This window comes from Trachypithecus francoisi, unplaced genomic scaffold (genome assembly GCF_009764315.1).
Source record: "Trachypithecus francoisi isolate TF-2019V2 unplaced genomic scaffold, Tfra_2.0 Lachesis_group20, whole genome shotgun sequence".
Classification (NCBI taxonomy): Eukaryota; Metazoa; Chordata; class Mammalia; order Primates; family Cercopithecidae; genus Trachypithecus; species Trachypithecus francoisi.
The window spans coordinates 36,966,703-36,987,091 of record NW_022681466.1 but is presented as its reverse complement, the minus strand read 5'-3'; the positions used below and the strand labels follow the sequence as shown (position 1 = coordinate 36,987,091).

Below are 20,389 nucleotides of genomic sequence, written 5' to 3'. Positions count from 1 at the left end.
TACAAACGTAGGCCAGGCACGGTGGCTCACACCTGTAATCCTAGCACTTTGGGAGGCCAAGGTGGGGGATCACTTGAGGTCAGGAGTTTGAGACCAGCCCGGGCAACATGGTGAAACCCGTCTCTACTAAAAATACAAAAATTAGCCAGGTGTGGTGGTGCAAGCCTGTAATCCCAGCTACTTAGAAGGCTGAGGCAGGAGAATTGCGTGAACCCGGGAGGTAGAGATTCCAGTGAGCCGAGATCACCCCACTGCACTCCAGCCTGGGCAACAGAGCAAGACTCTATCTCAAAAAAACAGAAATAAAAACAAAAACAACAAAAAAAGGACAAACGTAATTTGATATGTGCAATAAATTATTAATACATGGTATAAGAACCTTGCCTATCTAGCAGAACAAAACATGAAATGCTTAAGATGGTAAAAAGTATTTTTAATAGCCGGGCGAGGTGGCGGGCGCCTGTAGTCCCAGCTACTCGGGAGGCTGAGGCAGGAGAATGGCGTAAACCCGGGAGGCGGAGCTTGCAGTGAGCTGAGATCCGGCCACAGCACTCCAGCCTGGGCGGCAGAGCGAGACTCCGTCTCAAAAAAAAAAAAAAAAAAAAAAAAAAAAAGTATTTTTAAGATGATAATCTGATTCTTTTCTGTAGTTAAAGTAGCAGTCACAAATATTCAAGGAAGAATTTTCAGAGTGAGGGTACACTGACCTCAAAAATATGTTACTACTGTCCAAAAGGAAAGAAACATCATGAAAAGAAATAATAGATACCACCATAGAGAATCATCATGCATACAATGATGGTCAAAAGCCCATTTGCTATACTGACACCTGAGTAATAATTAACACACTGTAAAAACACATACAGCATTACGCTTAAAAACTAGAATTGTAAATGGATTTTATTTTCTCCCAATTTAGTGGATGTTTTATTGACTGCAGTTAGGACTACTGCTAAGCAAGGTATCGATAATATGAACTTTTCCTAAAGCAAATTCACTGACTATATTGTTTATTTTATCTATCTATCTATCTATCTATCTAACTGAGACAGAGTTTCACTCCTGTTGCCCAGGCTGGAGTGCAATGGTGTGATCTTGGCTCACTGCAACCTCTGCCTCCCAGGTTCAAGTGGATCTCCTGCCTCAGCCTCCTGAGTAGCTGGGATTACAGGCACCCAACACTAAGCCCAGCTAATTTTTGTATTTTTAGTAGAGACAGGGTTTTGCCATGTTGGCCAGGCTGGTGTCGAACTCCTGACCTCGGTTGATCTGCCCACCATGGCCTCCCAAAGTCCTGGGATTACAGGCGTGAGCCACCATGCTCAACCTATATGACTTATTTGTAAATGTCCTCCATTTAAATGTGGCCTTGATTAGGCCAGGCGCAGTGGCTCATGCCTGTAATCCCAGCACTTTGGGAGGCCAAGACGGGCGGATCATGAGGTCAGGAGATCAAGACCATCCTGGCTAACATGGTGAAACCCCATCGCTACTAAAAATACAAAAAATACAAAAAAAAAAAAAAAATGAGCCGGGTGCAGTGGTGGGAGCCTGTAGTCCCAGCTACTTGGGAGGCTGAAGCAGGAGAATGGTGTGAACCCGGGAGGAAGAGCTTGCAGTGAGCCGAGATCATACCACTACACTCGAGCCTGGGCAACAGAGCGAGACTCTGTCTCAAAAATAAATAAATAAATAAATAAATAAAAATAAATAAATGTGGTCTTGATTTTCAAAACAGTGTCAGCTGATCGCTTGCTCTGTTCTACTTAAATCTTTGGAGGTTTCTCCACAGTTTGGTATACTGAGGTTTGTACCCAAGGCCCTTCAAGATATGGCCCCAATCTAGGTCTATAGCCTTCAATATATGAATCTGTTATTCCAGCCACATCAGAATATTTGCAGTTCTAGGACTATACAGGATGTCTTACTGTATAGTCCTATACAGTAATAATGTCTTCTATTCTTTTTTTTTTTTTTTTGAGACGGAGTCTCGCTCTGTCGCCCAGGCTGGAGTGCAGTGGCCGGATCTCAGCTCACTGCAAGCTCTGCCTCCCAGGTTTACGCCATTCTCCTGCCTCAGCCTCCCAAGTAGCTGGGACTACAGGCGCCTGCCACCTCGCCCAGCTAGTTTTTTGTATTTTTTAGTAGAGACGGGGTTTCACCATGTTAGCCAGGATGGTCTCGATCTCCTAACCTCGTGATCCACCCGTCTCGGCCTCCCAAAGTGCTGGGATTACAGGCTTGAGCCACCGCGCCCGGCAATGTCTTCTATTCTACCCCTAGTTGTTACCTCTTTTAGGAATCACCTTTCAAGTTTTTACTTCTGTTAACCATAATTAACTAATTATTAAAGTGCTGCATCCCAGCAGAAATCTGAACTTTCGAAGTTCAATTTACATGGTTCCCTTTCTATCCTCCCACCATAATACTGGGTGCTAACCTTTTTTTTTTTGAGACAAGTTCCCATTCTGTTGCTCAGGCTGTAGTGCAGTGGTGTAATCATGGCTCACTATAGCCTTGACCTCCCAGGCTCAAATGATTCTCTTGCCTCAACCTCCCTTGTAGCTGGAACTATAGGCATGTGCTACTATGCCTGGCTAAGTTTTTGGGTTTTTTTTTTTTTTAGAGATAGGGTCTCGTTATGTTACCCAGGCTGGTTGAGAGCTCCTGGACTCAAGTGATCCTCCCACCTCAGCCTTCCAAAGTGCTGGGATTATAGATGAGAGCCACCATGCCCAGCCTCGACTTCTAACATAGCCCTGATCACACTTGTCTATCTTTACCTCTATACTACAGACTATCAAAGGGTAACATCTAGATCTCTTGAGCCACTACAGAGTATCATTAAATAGTCAATAGATGAATTAGATAAGACAGAGAAGACTTGGTAGTCAGGAAAAGAATGAGTAATGGTACAATCTAGTCACCAGCGAATATTGTTAATAGGCTTAGTTAAAAAATCCAAGTTCTATCCTAACTACTATTTCATTATCATGGTTACATGGAATTGAAGCAGCTAAATGATCTTGTTTAATGTTCACAGCAGAACAAGAAGTAGAAACCCCATCTTAGCTAAAAGCTGACAGCAAAAATACCTACATACTTATGAAACACTTAGAAAAAAGGTGTTCAAAATTTTATCTCTATACAAGGAATTTTCTAACCGAAATTTTTCCTGGTTTTTGCTCTCAAACACACCAAACAGAAGTCGATACCTTAGTTTCTGGCAGAGAGAGGAGAAAGAAGGGGACTGAATTGTCAAAGCTCTAGCCTGAAACTCATATCTATTATCTGTTTCTATTGAGAATCAGTTAATAGGGCCATTACAAGTTCTTTTGAAATTGTGATTGAAGAAAGAAAAAAAAACTGAAGAAAGAAAAAAAACTGATGTTCTTTATTTATTCAAAACCTCTATTTAATGGCACCATTGTGGTATAGCTCCTACCAACCTGCTACTTGGTACGTGTCAATGTTTCAGTAGAAAGACTCAAATTTATGCAAATGTGTCTCATACAGGTAATTTATTTTCAATTTCACAGGGACACATAGACGTCATAGGAATGCAAGCTATAGGATAAATATATTATGTAAATCTATTATGTAAATCTATATATTAAATATATGGTAAATATATTTATATAGTAAACATATATATTAAATATATAGTAAATCTATTATGATAACATTAGTAATAAATGTTACCAAACTAAATAAGTCAAGGATTTTTTATTTATAAAGTACATGTTTATTTTTGCTATTACATGCTTATTCTGGCTGCCACTAAAGGACACAGGAGAGGTCCTTAGCACAACCATTTAAAAAATTTTTTTAGGCCTGCACAGTGGCTCATGCCTTGTAATCCCAGCACTTTGGGAGGCTGAGGCAGGATTGCTTGAGCCTAGGAGTTTGCAACCAGCCTGGGCAACATGGTGAGACCTGGTCTCTTAAAAAAAAAAAAAATTAGCTGGGCATGTTGGTGCACACCTATAGTCTCAGCTATTCACAAGGCTGAGGTGGGAGGATTGCTTGAACCCAGGAGGTCAAGGATGCAGTGAGCCAAGATCCCACCACTGAACTTCAGCCTGGGCAACAGAGCAAGATCCTGTGTCAAAAAAAAAAAAAAAAAAAAAAAGAATAAATTTTTTAAAATAATAGATGTACTGGCCAGGCACAGTGGTTCATGCTTGTAATCCAAGTACTTTGGGAGGCCAAGGCGGGCAGATCACTGGAGGCCAGGGGTTCGAGACTGGCCTGGCCAACATAGCGAAACCCCATCTCTACTAAAAATACAAAAAATTAGCCGACATGGTGGCAGTGAGCTGAGATCCTGCCAATGCACTCCAGCCTGGGTGACAGAGCAAGACTCTGTCAAAGAAAAAAAAAAAGAGAGAGAGACAGAATATATGTATTGCCAGATTAAGAGAAAAAAACGTTTCCATTATCTCAGATATCCTTATGGTTGTTCCCAATTAATCTGCACACCCCTGAAATCACTATTCCAACTTCTATCACTATTTGTTAGTTTTGCTTCTGTGTTCTTCAACTTCATATAAATGGAATCATACAGTATATATTCTTTTTTGTTTGACTTCTTTTGCTCAATATAAATAAGGTTAGCCTTACCACAACTTAGTCAAATGGTAGAAATATAGATTATAGGCTATAGTTGTCAAGGGCTGTATCTACATAATTCTTATAAAATGCCTAGCACAGACTTATAATAAATGTTTGCACATACAGTTTCAGAGTTGCTTAAAGATGGAATGGCTCTCTTTGGAGATAACTTGGAGGTGTTTTACCCACAGGTCCAGAGAAGTACTTGGTAGGGAGGATGCAGAAGAGATTCAAGCATGTATATAAGCTATACATCCCAAACAGAGCACATGATATTTTTGGAAAAAGATACATTAGTTCTATCTAGACTCACCTTTGTGGTGTCATGTGCATTCAATATGCCTTCTACAATGTCAGAGAGATCCATATGTAATTCCTTTAAAGCAACCCAAAGGAGTAATTAGAAAAAGAGTCAGTGGATATACTTTTGATTTTGTTATTCAATGGCTAAAGTTTACTGTATATAGAGCAAGATTTGTTTTGTTTTTCTTGTAGAGATGAAGTCTCATTGCATTGCCCAGGATTATCTCAAACTCCTGGGCTAAAGTGATCCTCCCACCCTGGCCTCCCAAATTGCTGAGACTACAGGAAAGAACTACTGCACCCAGCCTTGCTCAAGTATTTTTATAATTACCATAGATAGATTCTCATATATGCTTAAAACTTAAGATAACTTTCCTATGGTTTCATTCTTATTTTACATAGTTGAGTTTAAGATTTTCTAACCCAAACTCTCTTCCCAATTTTGCATCTTCAGCTATAAATATTTTGAGTAGCATAATACAGTAACTAAAGGCAGTAAAAAATTATTTTATCCTTTTAAAGAAAATAATTCCCTGCAATTTCCTGTTGGAAGTTTATATGCAACAAGACATACACAATCAGAACTTACAGGAATATCATCAGTGCGGTTGTCCTTCCAGACTTCTAAAAGTGCAACCACCATGTCTCTCAGTTCAACCCTGGAGAGAACTCCATCACGGTCAACATCAAATACCTTGAAGCAAACTAACGAAAAGAAACTCTTGTGGAGGAAAATTATTTTTGTATTCCAAGGTATAATATATTTTACTAGAAGTTGCCCTTGTATAATTACTTAGGTTTTTAAAGCAAGTATATGTTTCCTGGAACAGTTCTCATCTGTAATAAACTATACTATGTCATTATACTCCTCAGAACTTGTAGGACTTCCTGCATATCATGAATCTATATCTCTAAATCATTATTCAGATATAAGACCCTACCCTTCAACCAAATCTAAAGCTAAATGCCTTACAAACTGTAAAGAAAGGGTCAAGTTACTACACAATAAATATCACAATACCTTACAAGTTTTAAGGAAGTAATGCAAGCCCCTAGGTTAATTTCTAATATTCAAAATTGATCATTGCAGAGTTGTTTCTTGTTCCTTTTTTTTTTTTCCTTTTTCTTTTTTGGAGACGGTGTCTCCCTCTGTCACCCAGGCTAGAGTGTAGTGGCATGATCTCAGCTCACTGCAACCTCTGCCTCCCGAGTAGCTGGGATTACAGGAGCGCACCACCACACCCAGGTATTTGTTTTTTTTTTTTTCTCCTTTTCTTTTCTTTTCTTTTCTTTTTTTTTTTTTTTTTTTTTTTTTTTTGAGACAGAGTCTCGCTCTGTTGCCCAGGCTGGAGTGCAATGGCCGGATCTCAGCTCACTGCAAGCTCCGCCTCCCGGGTTTACGCCATTCTCCTGTCTCAGCCTCCTGAGTAGCTGGGACTACAGGCGCCCGCCACCTCGCCCGGCTAGTTTTTTGTATTTTTTTAGTAGAGACAGGGTTTCACCGTGTTAGCCAGGATGGTCTCGATCTCCTGACCTCGTGATCCACCCGTCTCGGCCTCCCAAAGTGCTGGGATTACAGGCTTGAGCCACCGCGCCCGGCCTCTTTTTTTTTTTTTTTGAGATGAAGTCTTGCTCTGTCGCCCAGGCTGGAGTGCAGTGGAATGATCTCGGGTCACTGAAACCTCTGCCTCCCGGGTTCAAGCAGTTCTCCTGCCTCAGCCTCTGAGTAGCTGGGACTACAGGCACGTGTCACCACATCTGGCTAATTTTTTGTATCTTTAGTAGAGACAGGGTTTCACTGTGTTAGCCAGGATGGTCTCGATCTGACCTTGTGATTGGCCCACCTCAGCCTCCCAAAGTGCTGGGATTACAGGTGTAAGTCACCACGCCTTGCCAATTTTTGTATTTTTAATAGAGACAAGCTTTCACCCTGTTGGCCAGGCCGGTCTCAAACTCCTAACCTGAAGAGATCCATCCGCTTCAGCCTCCCAAAGTGCTAAGATTACAGGTGTGAGCCACGGTGCCAGGTCAGCAGAGTTGTTTCTTGTTTGCTTAAAATATCCTATTTATAGCTGGGCACGGTGGCTCATGCCTGCAATCCCAGTACTTTGGGAGGCCGAGGTGGGCGAATCACGAGGTCAGGAGTTTGAGACCAGCCTGGCCAACATGGTGAAATCCTGTCTCTACTAAAAACACAAAATTTAGCTGGGCATAGTGGCGGGCACCTGTAATCTCAGCTACTTGGGAGGTTAAGGCAGAATTGCTTGAACCCGGGAGCCGGAGGTTGCAGTGAGCCAAGATCGTGCCCCTGCATTCCAGCCGGAGCAACAGTGCGAGACTTCGTATTTAAAAAAAAAAAAAAATCCTATTTATATCAAGAATCATAAGCTGATATAAAGACAGTCCACTTCCCTGTTACTTTTCCAGTATAATTAATGTACATTCAATCTTTCTTTGTAAAAAACAATTTAAAATCTTTTTTTTTGAGATGGAGTCTCGCTCTCTAACCCAGGCTGGAGTGCAGTTCTCAGCTCACTGAAACCTCCGCCTCCCAGGTTCAAGCGATGCTTCTGCCTTAGCCTCCCGAGTAGCTGGGAGGCACCAGCCACCATGCCCGGCTAACTTTTGTATTTTTTTTTTTTTTTTTGAGACGGAGTCTCGCTCTGCCGCCCAGGCTGGAGTGCAGTGGCCGGATCTCAGCTCACTGCAAGCTCCGCCTCCCGGGTTCACGCCATTCTCCTGCCTCAGCCTCCCGAGTAGCTGGGACTACAGGCGCCCGCCACGTCGCCCGGCTAGTTTTTTGTATTTTTAGTAGAGACGGGGTTCACCATGTTAGCCAGGATGGTCTCGATCTCCTGACCTCGTGATCCGCCCGTCTCGGCCTCCCAAAGTGCTGGGATTACAGGCTTGAGCCACCACGCCCGGCCAACTTTTGTATTTTTAATAGAGACAGGGTTTCACCATATTGGCCAGGCAGGTCTTGAACTCCTGACCTTGTGATCCGCCTGACTCGGCCTCCCAAAGTGCTGGGATTACAGGTGTGAGCCACTGCACCAGGCCTTTTTTTTTTTTTTTTTGAGATGGAGTCTCGCTCTGTCTCCCAGGCTGAAGTGCAATGGCACAATCTTGGCTCACTGCAACCTCCACCTCCCAGGTTCAAGCGAATCTCCTGCCTCACCCTCCCAATTAGCTGGTATTACAAGTGCCTGCCACCGCACCCAGCTAATTTTTATATTTTCAGTAGTGACTGGGTTTCTCCATGTTGGCCAGGCTGGTCTCAAAACTCCTGACCTCAGGTGATCCACCTGCCTTGGCCTCCCAAAGTGCTGGGATTACAGGTGTGAGCAGCCATGCCTGGTCAACAATTTTAACTCTTTAATGAAATTCAAACACAACATGGTAAGAATTAGAACACCAGTGCTTTGCTATTTAACTCCAAATGAATCACTCTAGTTTAACTTCCATTAGTTCATCAGCAAAAAAAGAAATTAAAACAAAATTTTTTTAAGGCAACAATTAACTTCAATGGAAATGCACAGCAGGGCATGGAGGCTCATGTCTATAACCCCAACACTTTGGGAGGCTGAGGTGGGCGAATCATTTAAGGCCAGAGGTTCGAGACTAGCCTGGGCAACATAACAAGACGTTGTCTCTATTTAAAAAAAAAAAAAAAAAATTAGCCAGGCATGGTGGTAAACGCCTGTAGTCCCAGCTACCTAGGAGGCTGAGATGGGAGAATCCATTGCGCCCAGAAGTTCAAGGTTACAGTCAGCTACAGTCACACCACTGCACTGGACTCCAGCTTGAGCAACAGAACAAGACCCTGTCTCAACAACAACAACAAAAAAAATCAGAGATTTTAGCTTCCTCATCTAACAGTAAATTGTAATGGAAACAACCAAGCCAGTTTGAAATAGTGGTATAACAACAGGGAATAAAAAAAGAGATTTGAATTTTTAGTTGAAAAATTATTTCATATACCTCCATAATAGAATTCTGGCTATTAAATCAATTGAGCGCATCATAACACGACAGTACTAAATAAGATAAAAATATTGAACACCACACCCAAAATATGCAACATTTGTGAAGATTTATTTTAGAAAGATGTGGAGATAATGACCCTAGTATTTTTATATTTAAGTTAGGTTCCAATTAAATGTAAATGCCTGCATTTTTTCAAATATGGTTAAGATTTAATAATGCAATGTATATATGCTTCCAAATTATGCTACAACATTTTAGTTAGGTTAAAAAAGATCATTTTAGCATTTAATAAAATTAGTCTTGACCATAAATTTTATTTTGCCAATGAAATATTAATCTGTGCCAGTGATGGAAAATGACTTATGCCTCAACTTATGTAAGACACAAAATTCTACCAGAAAATATTTCCTAAATGTTTAAAATTTTCAGTTACATCATAGGTGATCTGATTCATTTATCATGAATTGCAGATTCTTCAGGAAAATCAACCCCATTGTTAACAGCAAAGATCCCAATTATTCCATAGTAAAAAAGAAGAGGTGATTGATTCCTTAGAGTGACCTCACTAAAACCCCAATATGAGATTAATATTTGCTAATCTGACAAAGTTATAAAAATTCAAGCCTTAATCCATAGATAATTTTACATTGATGAAAACTGATTTTCTCTCTATTACATAGTTTGCAATTTTTTGACAATGTTTAACACACTTACATTTTTGTCTTTCAGCCAGGGGTCCCCTGCAACAGGCTGATAACCCACAGGATATCTCCTTAAAATCTATGTGATTGTCACGATTTTCATCAAAAGCATTAAACAAACCTGTGAAATAGGAAGACGCACCATAAATCACAGCCAAGCTTCCTAGTGTTAATACTGATATGTTTACAAAAGGAGGAATGACTCTTTCCCATAAACTGACTGAACTTGTTTTTTAAGTTTATTAGCAGTTCCTAATGTTTCAGGAAGTATCTCTTTCCTCTTGGTATAATTATAACTGAAACTTGTGATCATGGCAGACAATACATTACAATTCTTTAGTGTTTGGTTATGTCCATCTATATTTATCTTACATCATTTCTAATAGCTAAAATGCCTATATATTTTTGAAGTCAATAAATAAAAATTAAAAACCAAAAAAAGGTCAGAAATTACAACAATTATCCTTACTTAGAAAGACTGCGAAGAAAAACGGAAAAAAGAAACAAAAACTGAACTGCTTATTAAATGAATACTCAAAGATACACTACGGTATCATTAATAAGCTCCCATAAAGCTCTTTCATGAGCAAAGGAAGATACATTATGCAACATGAGAGAAAGAAATTCTCTACTACAGTGTCTCTTTGTACTGTTTAATCTTTTATACATGAATATTTTAAATTTCACAAAGGGAATTTATAATCTAATCCTTTGGTTTCCAAACATTTTGTAAAAAAAAGAAATGAAATAATTTTGTTTTCAAATGAAATAACACATCAATCCCAATTCTAAAAAGGTAAAAACACAATGCACTGTTGTTGAAGTAGGTAGAAACCCAGAGCCCTATCTGCCCTGGCTCCCCTGACGAGTACTCCAAAGTACCCTAGAAATTTGAAGAATACAGATAGTATATTCCAAGAATCTAACGATGTGCCCTCAGTTTAGGGATTAGAAAACTAAAGCTCAGAGAAGATTAAATAATTTGCCAAATATAAGTTTTAAAAGGTGAGAGCTGGAAGCAGAACCCAAGTATTCATACTCCAAATATGATTTTTATGATGTGCTCACAATTATTCTTTGTACTCTTTATTTTTAAAAAAGTAACAGCAGGCTGGGAGCGGTGGCTCACGCCTGTAATCCCAGCACTTTGGGAGGCTGACGGTGGGTGGATCACCAGAGGTTGGGGGTTCAAGACCAGCCTGACCAATATGGAGAAACCCCGTATCTACTAAAAATACAAAATTAGCCAGGCGTGGTGGCACATTCCTGTAATCCCAGCTACTCGGGAGGCTGAGATAGGAGCATCGCTTGAACCCAGGAGGCAGAGGTTGCAGTGAGCCGAGATCGCGTCATTGCACTCCAGCCTGGGCAACAAGAGCGAAACTCTGCCTCAAAAACAAACAAACAAAAAAGGAACAGCACTAAGTTTAGAGCTAGAGAGCACCTCAGAGATGGTCTAGTCTAATTGTTTCTTAAACTTTTTTTGGAGGGGAGAATACAGCAGTGGAACCTTCTTATGCAAAAGAAAAAAAGTAGAGGCACCCTACTGGAGGAAGAGACAAGGTCATATGTGGAAACATGGAGCTCTGCCCATTCAGTGGCCACCACATGACTCCAGGCACTAGCTACTAATGCACCTCACTGGAACACAGTATCACAACCACTGACTTGGTCAAACACATTTTATACATGAGCATCCTCAGGTGCAGAGAGCTAAACTGATTTATGCAAGGTTATAACAGGTAGAAGATCAAGCTCAAGACTATAATGTAAAATTTTATTATAAAATTTTATTTTATTATAAAATAAAATATAAAATTCCCATTCATTTTTCCCCACTCCATTAAACCTGCAAACATATAAGAAGATGGTTTCTTAGAGTTAAAATGTATTGGTTTCAAATACGGGATGAGCTCAGGTATGTTTACCAGTGAACATATGTAGAAAATGGAATGATTCCTACCTTCACTTAGAGATGGACGAATGGGTGGTGAAACCAATGGGCCAAATGTCTCTAAATCAAATCGTCCAGTCCGGGACTGAGCCTTCAATAACCAATAGCGTTTCTCAAGATCAATGATGTCTGATTCCTCCACTAAGGGTCAAATCAAAAAAGATTATAAAACTTCAGAATTCTCTTCTCAGGAGTTCAGTTCATCCTGATAATATATCTTCCACACATATATTTTAGTTTCACACTTCAATTGCTAAAAAATAATCACGACCAAAAACAAAACTCAAATTTATTATATCCAAAATGGTAAGAAAATTAAACCAAAATGAGGCTTTAAAACAGAAAAAAGAAATCTACAATTCCCCTTTTAAGTTGGCTGTTTAAATCCAACATTTAAAATAATATACAACTAAGCTATTTCTTTTGGGTTCCCACACCACTTTTACCTGTACTGATTTTTTTTTTTTTTTTTTTTTTAAGAGACAGGGTTTTGCTCTGTCACTCCAAGCTGGAGTGCAATGACACGAACCTAGTTCCCTGCAGCCTCAAACTTCGGGGCTCAAGATATCCTCCCACCTTAACCTCCCAAGTAGTTAGGACTACATGTGCACACCACCACATCCAGATAATTTTTTAAAAACTTTTTGTAGAGATGAGGTATCTCTATGTTGGTCAGGCTGGTCCCAAACTACTGGCCTCAAGCAGTCCTCTCACCTCTGCTTCCCAAAGTGTTGGGATTATAGGTGTGAACCACTGTGCTCAGCCATTTTTGTTTATTTTCAATCTCTATCTTGGATTTAAAGTTTCTATGTACAGCTTCTCTCCTGGCTAGACTGTAAACATCATAATGGCAGGATCTATGTCTGATTCATCCTATCAATACAATTAACGATTTACACATTCAATACTTACTGAATAAATGAAAAAAGTCAGTTAAGTGACAGAGGAGATGGAGTAGGAGTCCCTATGTGATAGTAATAGCAAAGCCACGAAAGCATGAACATCTTTTTCTCCTCACTCCTCAGAATATACATCAAAAATCACAAATAGGCTCTAAACCATTTTATCTGTGATTGTTTTTCCTCCAAGGAACTAAAGTAAAATTTAGAAAGCATACATAGTACATTTATTCTCAACTAAACATAGGAACCAAAGTGATACTATTAAAATATAAATCTAGAAATTTCAAATTCTTTCTATAATGGAGTAACTAGCACCAGACTTGACCTCCTACCACAAATGACTAGAAAACTGTATAAAATATATAAAACTGTTTCTAGAAATTTGAGAACAAGCAGTATGGAACTGTGATCCTTGAGAGAAAGGAAACAAATAAGGTGAGCCTTTTCACTGCCCTGGATTTTCTCCCCACAGTCACTTTCCAGACCTAAACAAGGGATGAGTACTGTAAGCAAAGAGATTTCACTGAGTTAAGATAGGTTGGAGGTGAGGTAACTGAAATTTGCATAACAGAGTACTGGAGAGGAAAGAGTTATGCCAAGAAAGGGCTCCAGAAATCTGCACATGTGTCTTACTGAGTTTTGGCAGAAAGTAAGCTGTGTATACATGAAGTGAAACACATTGAGGCTGGGCTAGGTATAAATGCTGGGAAATTTGTTTTGTTTTGTTTTGTTTTGTGGTGTTGTTGTTTGAAACAGAATCTTGCTGTCGCCCAGGCTGGAGTGCAGTGGCGTGATCTTGGCTCACTGCAATCTCCGCCACCTGCCTGGGTTCAAGAGATTCTCATGTTTCAGCTTCCCAAGTAGCTGAGATAACAGGCATGCGCCAGCACACCTGGCTAATTTTTGTATTTTTAGTAGAGATGGAATTTCGCCATATCGCCCAGGCTGATCTCAAACTCCTGGCCTCAAGTGATCTGTCCGCCTCGGCCTCCCAAAGTGCAGGGATTACTTACAGGCATGAGGCACTGCACCCAGCCCAAATGCTAGGAAAGTGTAAGCTAAAAAAAAGTCCTAGCGCTCATTCAGGGATGAGAGCTGTCTGATTGTGACCAGCTGAAGTGGAAACACTGTGTTGGACATTGGGAGCATTTGTGAACTCCAGAGGGTTATCTACTTAATAAGCAGGGAAAAACTAACTCTAGAGTAAAGGCTACTCTAAACTTGTCCCAACAAAGCTTACAAACAATCCTGGAAAATACGGAGCCGATCCACAAGTAACTTAACTGCCTATCAAAATAAAACATAAGTTCCTTTTTTAAAGAGAGACAACAATCCAGATGCTCAGCTATGTAACATCCACAATGTCTATCATCCAAAGAAAATATGAAAGTAGTAGAAAAATGTGACCCAAAATCAGGATTAAAAATTAGTCAATAGAGGGCTGGATGCGGTGGCTCACGCCTGTAATCCTAAGCACTTTGGGAGGCCGAGGCAGGTGGTTCACTTGAGGTCAGGAGTTCGAGACCAGCCTGGCCAATATGGTAAAACCCCGTCTCTACTAAAAATACAAAAATTAGCTGGGTGTGGTGGTGGGTGCCTGTAGTCCTAGCTACTCCGGAGGCTGAGGCAGGACAATCGCTTTAACCCAGGAGATGGAGGCTGCAGTGAGCCGAGATCGCCCCGCTGCACTCTAGCCTGAGGCAACAGAGCGAGACTCAGTCTCAAAAAAAAAAAAAAAAATAGTCAATAGAAAAAGACCTAGAAATAACAGATGATGTAATTAACAGGCAAAGCTTTAAATTATTTATTATAAGTATCTCAGGAATTAAAGAAAAACATGCATATACTGAGGAAAGAAATGGCAACTATAAAAAAGTATCAACTGGAACTACTAAGGATGAAGAATACAATATTTGAAATTAAAAAAAAATTCACTAGAGGACTTAACAGCAGATTATAAACTAGACAGGAAAGATTAGTGAACTTGAAGGATAGGCAATATGATAGCATAAAGAAGAAAAAGGCTAAAAATGTATTAGAATCTTAGAGACCTATAAGGTAGTATCAAACATACATACAATTGGGATCCCAGAAAGGGATAGGCAGAAAATATCTGAAAAAATAATGGCTGAAAACTTTCTAAAACTCATAAAAACTATATTCCCACAGATCCAGAAGTTCAATGAACCTTGTGTTAGAAAACTCAAAACCCTAACAAGGCAAGTCATAATCAAACTGGTGATAAAGAAAAAAATCTTAAAAGAGAGTAAGATGGGGAAAAACACATTACAAACAAAAGAACCAAGATAATAGTTTATCTCCAGAAAAAAAGCCAGAATGCAACAGGGAAGTGCTGAAAAAGAAAACAAAGTTGTCAACCTCCAATTCTGTATCACGTGAAAATATTCTTCAAAAATAAATTCAAAGTACAGATTTTTTTTTGACAAACAAAGCGGAAATAGCAGAACCACATCAAAAGGACTATTAAAGAGCATTCTTCAGACAGCAGGAAGGCCAGTTAAGTATCTACGTAAATAGAATAAGGCTAAAAATGTGACTTTACCTCAAAACCTTTCAATACGTCCCCATGATACCTGCATGGCTTACTCCCACAACTCCTTCAGATCTTTACTCGAATGTCACATTCTCAGACCAAAACTGCACCACCTTCAAAGACACTCTCTGTCCCTCTTCTCTGCTCTACTTTACTCCATAATACTTATGAAGTCTAATAAAAAGTTTATTAATTTGTTTTGTTTATTGAGTCTCCCCTAACTAGAACATAAGCTTGAGGGCAGAGTTTCTGGTATATTTTGTTCCCTGTTACAGTCTAACACCAGAATAATATCAGGCACATTTTGAGCACTCAATAAATAAGTTTAATGAATAAATGAGAAGTATTGGCCAGACGCAGTGGCTCACGCCTGTAATTCTAGCACTTTGGGAGGTCAGGGCAGGCAGATCACCTGAGGTCAGGAGTTCAAGACCAGCCTGGGCAACATAGTGAAACCCCGTCTCTATTAAAAATACAAAAATTAGCCGGGCATGGTGGCATGTGCCTGTAATCCCAGCTAGTTGGGAGGCTGAGGCAGGTCAGCTAGGAGAATCGCTTGAACCTGGGAGGCAGAGGTTGCAGTGAGCCGAGACTGCACCACTGCACTCCAACCTGGACAATGGAGCAAGACTCTATCCCAAAAAAAAAAAAAAAAAATTGTTTGTTGAGCTGTTTTATACATACACACACACACATAACCCCACACCCCTCTTCAGGATAATGCTAACTGTGATAAAAGATAACAATTAGAGCCGGGCTCAGTGGCTCACGCCTGTAATCCCAGCACTTTGGGAGGCCGAGGTGGGAGGATCACGAGGTCAGGAGATTGAGACCATCCTGGCTAACACAGTGAAACCCCGTCTCTACTAAAAATACAAAAAAATTAGCCGGGGTGGTGGTGGGCGCCTGTAGTCCCAGCTACTTGGGAGGCTGAGGCAGGAGAATGGCGTGAACCCGGGAGGCAGAGCTTTCAGTGAGCCGAGATTGCACCACTGCGCTCCAGCCTGGGCAACAGAGTGAGACTCTGTCTCAAAAAAAAAAAAAAAAAGGTAACAGTACCAGACATGACCTTGGCATCTGGCAACTTTCATTTATTTATTTTTTTTCCTGTTAGGTCAGTTTAGCAAGGTAACTCTTAAGTTACCTGGAAAGATAAGAACAAAGTTCCCTAAATTTTTTTTTTTCCAAGATGAAATCTCACTCTGTTGCCCAGGCTGGAGTGCAGTGGTGTGATCTCAGCTCACTGTAATGTTTGCCTCCTAGATTCAAGTGATTCTCCTGCCTCAGCCTCCTGAGTAGCTGGGATTACAGGCACCCACCACCACACCTGGCTAATTTTTTACATTTTTAGTAGAGACCTTGTCTCTATTTAAAAAAAAAAAAAGTATGGAGCAATAAATATAAAATTTTTACAGCGGAATACACACTGTGTCATATAGTATTGCTTTTTAAACTAAATAACTAATTCACCAGATTGTAATCTCCTGATGGGTCAATGTTTGCAAAGGTCCAATTACTTTGGAATGGGATCTAATTTTTAAAATATATAAAGGCTGGGTGTGGTGGCTCACATCTATAATCCCAGAACTTTGGGAGGTCGAGGTAGGAGGATTGCTTAAGTCTAGGGGTTTAGGACCAGCTTGGGCAACATAGGGAGACCCCATTTCAACTTTTTTGTAACAAAATAAAAAATATGAAACTCATACTGAAGAATGCTGCTTTTGTTTTTTAATGCTGAAGTATCTACTTCAAATATTCAGATAACTGCATTTATTTAAAAGGAGAGAGTATTTTAAAATTTTAGCAGTAGGGAGAACAACAAAGGAATCTGATATATAAATTGAGATTCCTAAATAAGATGTCTGTCTATTCCATTTATGATGCTTAAAAAAAAACAAAACAAAAAGAAAAAGCCTTTCGTTCCTACAGAGAAACATTAGCTTTTTCAAGTCCTAAACTCTTCCAAGTAGTAGATTAGCATATAAAAAAATCTAACTCTGAAACAAAAGGAGGAAGACAGCAGTCTTGACAATAGAAACTGTTCTTATTTCTATACTTCTCAGTACTGAGAATATAATAGGTGTTCAATAAGTAATTCTGATTAATTGGTGTTTACATAATACAGTAAATTGGAACACAGAAAAATTGTATTAACTGTGATTCTTTTTTTTACTTTGAAAACTATGTTTATCAATCTCCTCAAAAAACACAATTTCTTTGCTGAAGGAGGAATGTGGAAAGACAAGTAGAACATATTTACAAGAAAAAAATGATCAGATTGGTCATGATCAGCAATGAAAACCGTCCTTTAGTGCTGACTTTTAAGTGTATGTGATCTGTTCATTTTGTGGATATAGACTGCACAATCCTCAATCAAACATTTGTCAAAAGCAAGCTAAAGTAGATTTTATATATATAATATTATTACCAAACATTTTACATGAATTGGCAGCTAAATTGCTAGGAAGAGGGAGTTTACTAACATTATTTTCACTTGAAGAAGTTTGAAGCAATAATTTTGGTAGTTACTCTTTCTATTTGCAATGTGTAAGTCACTATTAAAACTTATACTCTACTGGCTAAATAAGAATGAATTTATCACCCACCTATAGGTATAATTTTTTCTGGGTCACAACAGCAGTATACCATATTCCCAACATTCTAAGTAGTTCTTGGTCTGCACTTTGGGCCATCCTAATCAGGTCTCACCTCACCAAAGGCTCCAGCTGCAGACAACAACTCTTTAATGCCAGAAGTGAATCCTCATCAAAAAGGTCAGGCACAATATCCAAGTATTTTCATACAGTAACACATTTCTTTAACATTTTTGAAAAACAACCTCTTCTCAGGAGCAATGACCTTCTGAGATCTACTTAAAATGGCTGTAAGCCTTACATCGCTAACAGATAAGAGGATAATGAAGGAGAGGCACACAGATTTACAAGGCAGTTCATGGTCTAAGAATCACCAAAGCACTTTTTTCCCTATTGACAGAAGGCTTTAACATTGCAAACTAAAATGTGGTAAGGGACCATAATAATATACATATTGTTAGCTGAAATAAATGCTAAAACAGACAGGCGCAATATAAATTTCTTGAGTTAACTCTGAAAAGAGAAATAATCAAAACGAATTATAAAGTTCCATCACCAAAAATACAATTTTAACTACTTCAGAATCCAGATTCTACCATTCAAAGAAATCACTGTTAGCAAGCTGAATACATTATGATACATTTTGGGGAAATGCCAAAAACTTTCTTAATTTATTGGAAAACATATTTACAAGACAGAATAGATACATGTTTTCTTCCAAATATTGCTGAATTCTACAAAAGAATATGACTACTAAGGAAAATAACTTAATAATGGTCTCTTTTTTTTTTTTAAGAGATAGGGTCTCACTCTGTCACCCAGCAATGATCATGGCTCAATGTGGCCTCAACCTCCTAAGCTGAAGTGATCCTCCCACCTCGGCCTCCAGAGTAGCTGGGAATATAAGCATGTGCTACCACATCTAGCTAATTTTTAAATTTTTTATAGAGACGGGAACTTGCTGTTTCCCAGGCTGGCCTTAAACTACTGGGCTCAAGTGAGCCTCCCACCACAGCCTTCCAAAGTGATGGTAGTACAGGCATGAGCTATTGCACCTGGACAATAAATAAAAATTTTAAAAGCCACATCATATTCTGGAAACATTTAGTAAAAACATATTATATGCCTGACATTGTACTAAAAACTACAGATATGACTGTGAACAAGACAACTATGTTTAGATCCTAGAAGTGAAAACTGATCATTTTCTTCTAGTGTGGAAAGTACAATGAAAAAATAGAGTTTTCTGGGAGCACATATGTGGGTAGGCCCTGGAGGTCTTGATGTTTAAGGAGGTACATGAAGGGAATCTAAAAGTTAACTACGGAAAGGAAAAGGAGTGTGGCAGAAGAAAGAAATTATAAGCAGAGGTAAAACAGGATGTGTAAAAGTCTGAAGGTAAAACAGTAACAGGACAGAAAGACAAAAAAGCAGTTAAGTTTTAATTCAAGAACAAGAAACAGGATCACCTACAGAAAGGTTTATACCATGGACCCAAGATAAAAGGCAAAAGACAGAAATAATTTTAGTTTCCAATGACAAAAAAAAAAAAAGTGTTAAAGATAACAGCTGAACCTGGAATAGTAGGCATGTCAGTCGCAACACAGACATTTCAAAGAGAAGACGACGTGGAGCTGCTAGACTGCTTGGAGAGGACTATTCATGTACTACAATATAGGGGATGGTATAGACAGATTTAAAATAGTGAAAGGCGGATTAAAACTAATCAATTAAAACTAATTACATTTTAACTTTATAGTCTGTCTCTCCAAACTCCAACACTGTATTAAACAACTATGGACAAAATGGAAAAGGAAAGGGTATTACAAGAAAAAACAAAAATGACTAGGGTTTGATCATTCAAAGTAGAATCAGGGGAGCAGAGGGAAGAACTGTACTAACTTATTTCAAACTTTTAATTACATAGAATGTTTATGCTCCCTATACAGGCTTTCTGACTCAACATCATCATCGTCGAGATGTTCAGCATCATCACAAACATCTTATCTGTCCTCCTGTACCTTCAGTACAAATGGCTTTAAAGATTAACTTGTCATTAATCTTGTTGACTGGACACAGTGGACCACACCTGTAATCCCAGCACTTTGGGACTGTGTGGCAGGGGAGAATTGAGACCAGCCTGGGTAACATGTTAAGATCTGATCTCTACAAAGAATTTTTAGAAATTAGCCGAGTGCAGTGAATGTACCTGTGGCCCCAGCTACTCAGGAAGCTGAGGCAGGAGGATCCCTTGAGCCTGCGAGGTCGAGGCTGCACTGAGCCATAGCTGTGCCAATGAACTCCTGCCTGTGGAGTAAGACTCTGTCTCAAAAAAAATAAAAAAACTTATCTATATTTCACAAGTAATTTTACAAATAAAATCTAAAGTATTTAAATAGCCAGGCATGCTGGCTCACACCTGTAATCCTAGCACTTTGGGAGGCTGAGGCAGGTAGATCACTTGAGCCCAGGAGTTTGAGGCCAGCCTGGGCAACACGGTAAAACCCCTTCTCTACAAAAAATACAAAACTTAGCCAGGCCTGGTGGCATGCGCCTGCAGTCCCAGCAAGTTGGGAGGCTGAGGTTGGGGGATCGCTTACGCCTGGGAGGCGGAGGTTGCAATGAGCCTAGATATGGCCACTGCACTCCAGCCTGGGCGACAGAGCCAGAACTTGTCTCAAATAATAATAATAATAAAGTATTTAAACTGCAAATTATGGCACAAAGATACAATGGTCTTGATTTAAAAATTAGTTAAAATGTACTAAACCATAAACACT

The 20,389-nt window shown here is 39.5% G+C and overlaps 1 protein-coding gene across 6 annotated transcripts in view; it reads right to left on the bottom strand.

Annotated features, from left to right (window-relative positions):
- Positions 1-20,389, bottom strand: part of USP32 (ubiquitin specific peptidase 32) — a 225,218-nt gene that overhangs the window by 87,508 nt on the left and 117,321 nt on the right. For 5 of the 6 annotated variants that reach the window (XM_033183779.1, XM_033183781.1, XM_033183780.1 and 2 more), the window contains 4 exons: positions 11,569-11,700; positions 9,619-9,726; positions 5,507-5,622; positions 4,928-4,990 (listed from right to left, as the gene is read on the bottom strand). In XM_033183779.1, coding sequence (XP_033039670.1) covers positions 4,928-4,990; positions 5,507-5,622; positions 9,619-9,726; positions 11,569-11,700 — 419 coding nt within the window. Of the gene's footprint in view, positions 1-4,927; positions 4,991-5,506; positions 5,623-9,618; positions 9,727-11,568; positions 11,701-17,621; positions 17,680-20,389 lie in introns of those variants that run through there. The other variant, XM_033183783.1, reaches the window with a different exon arrangement.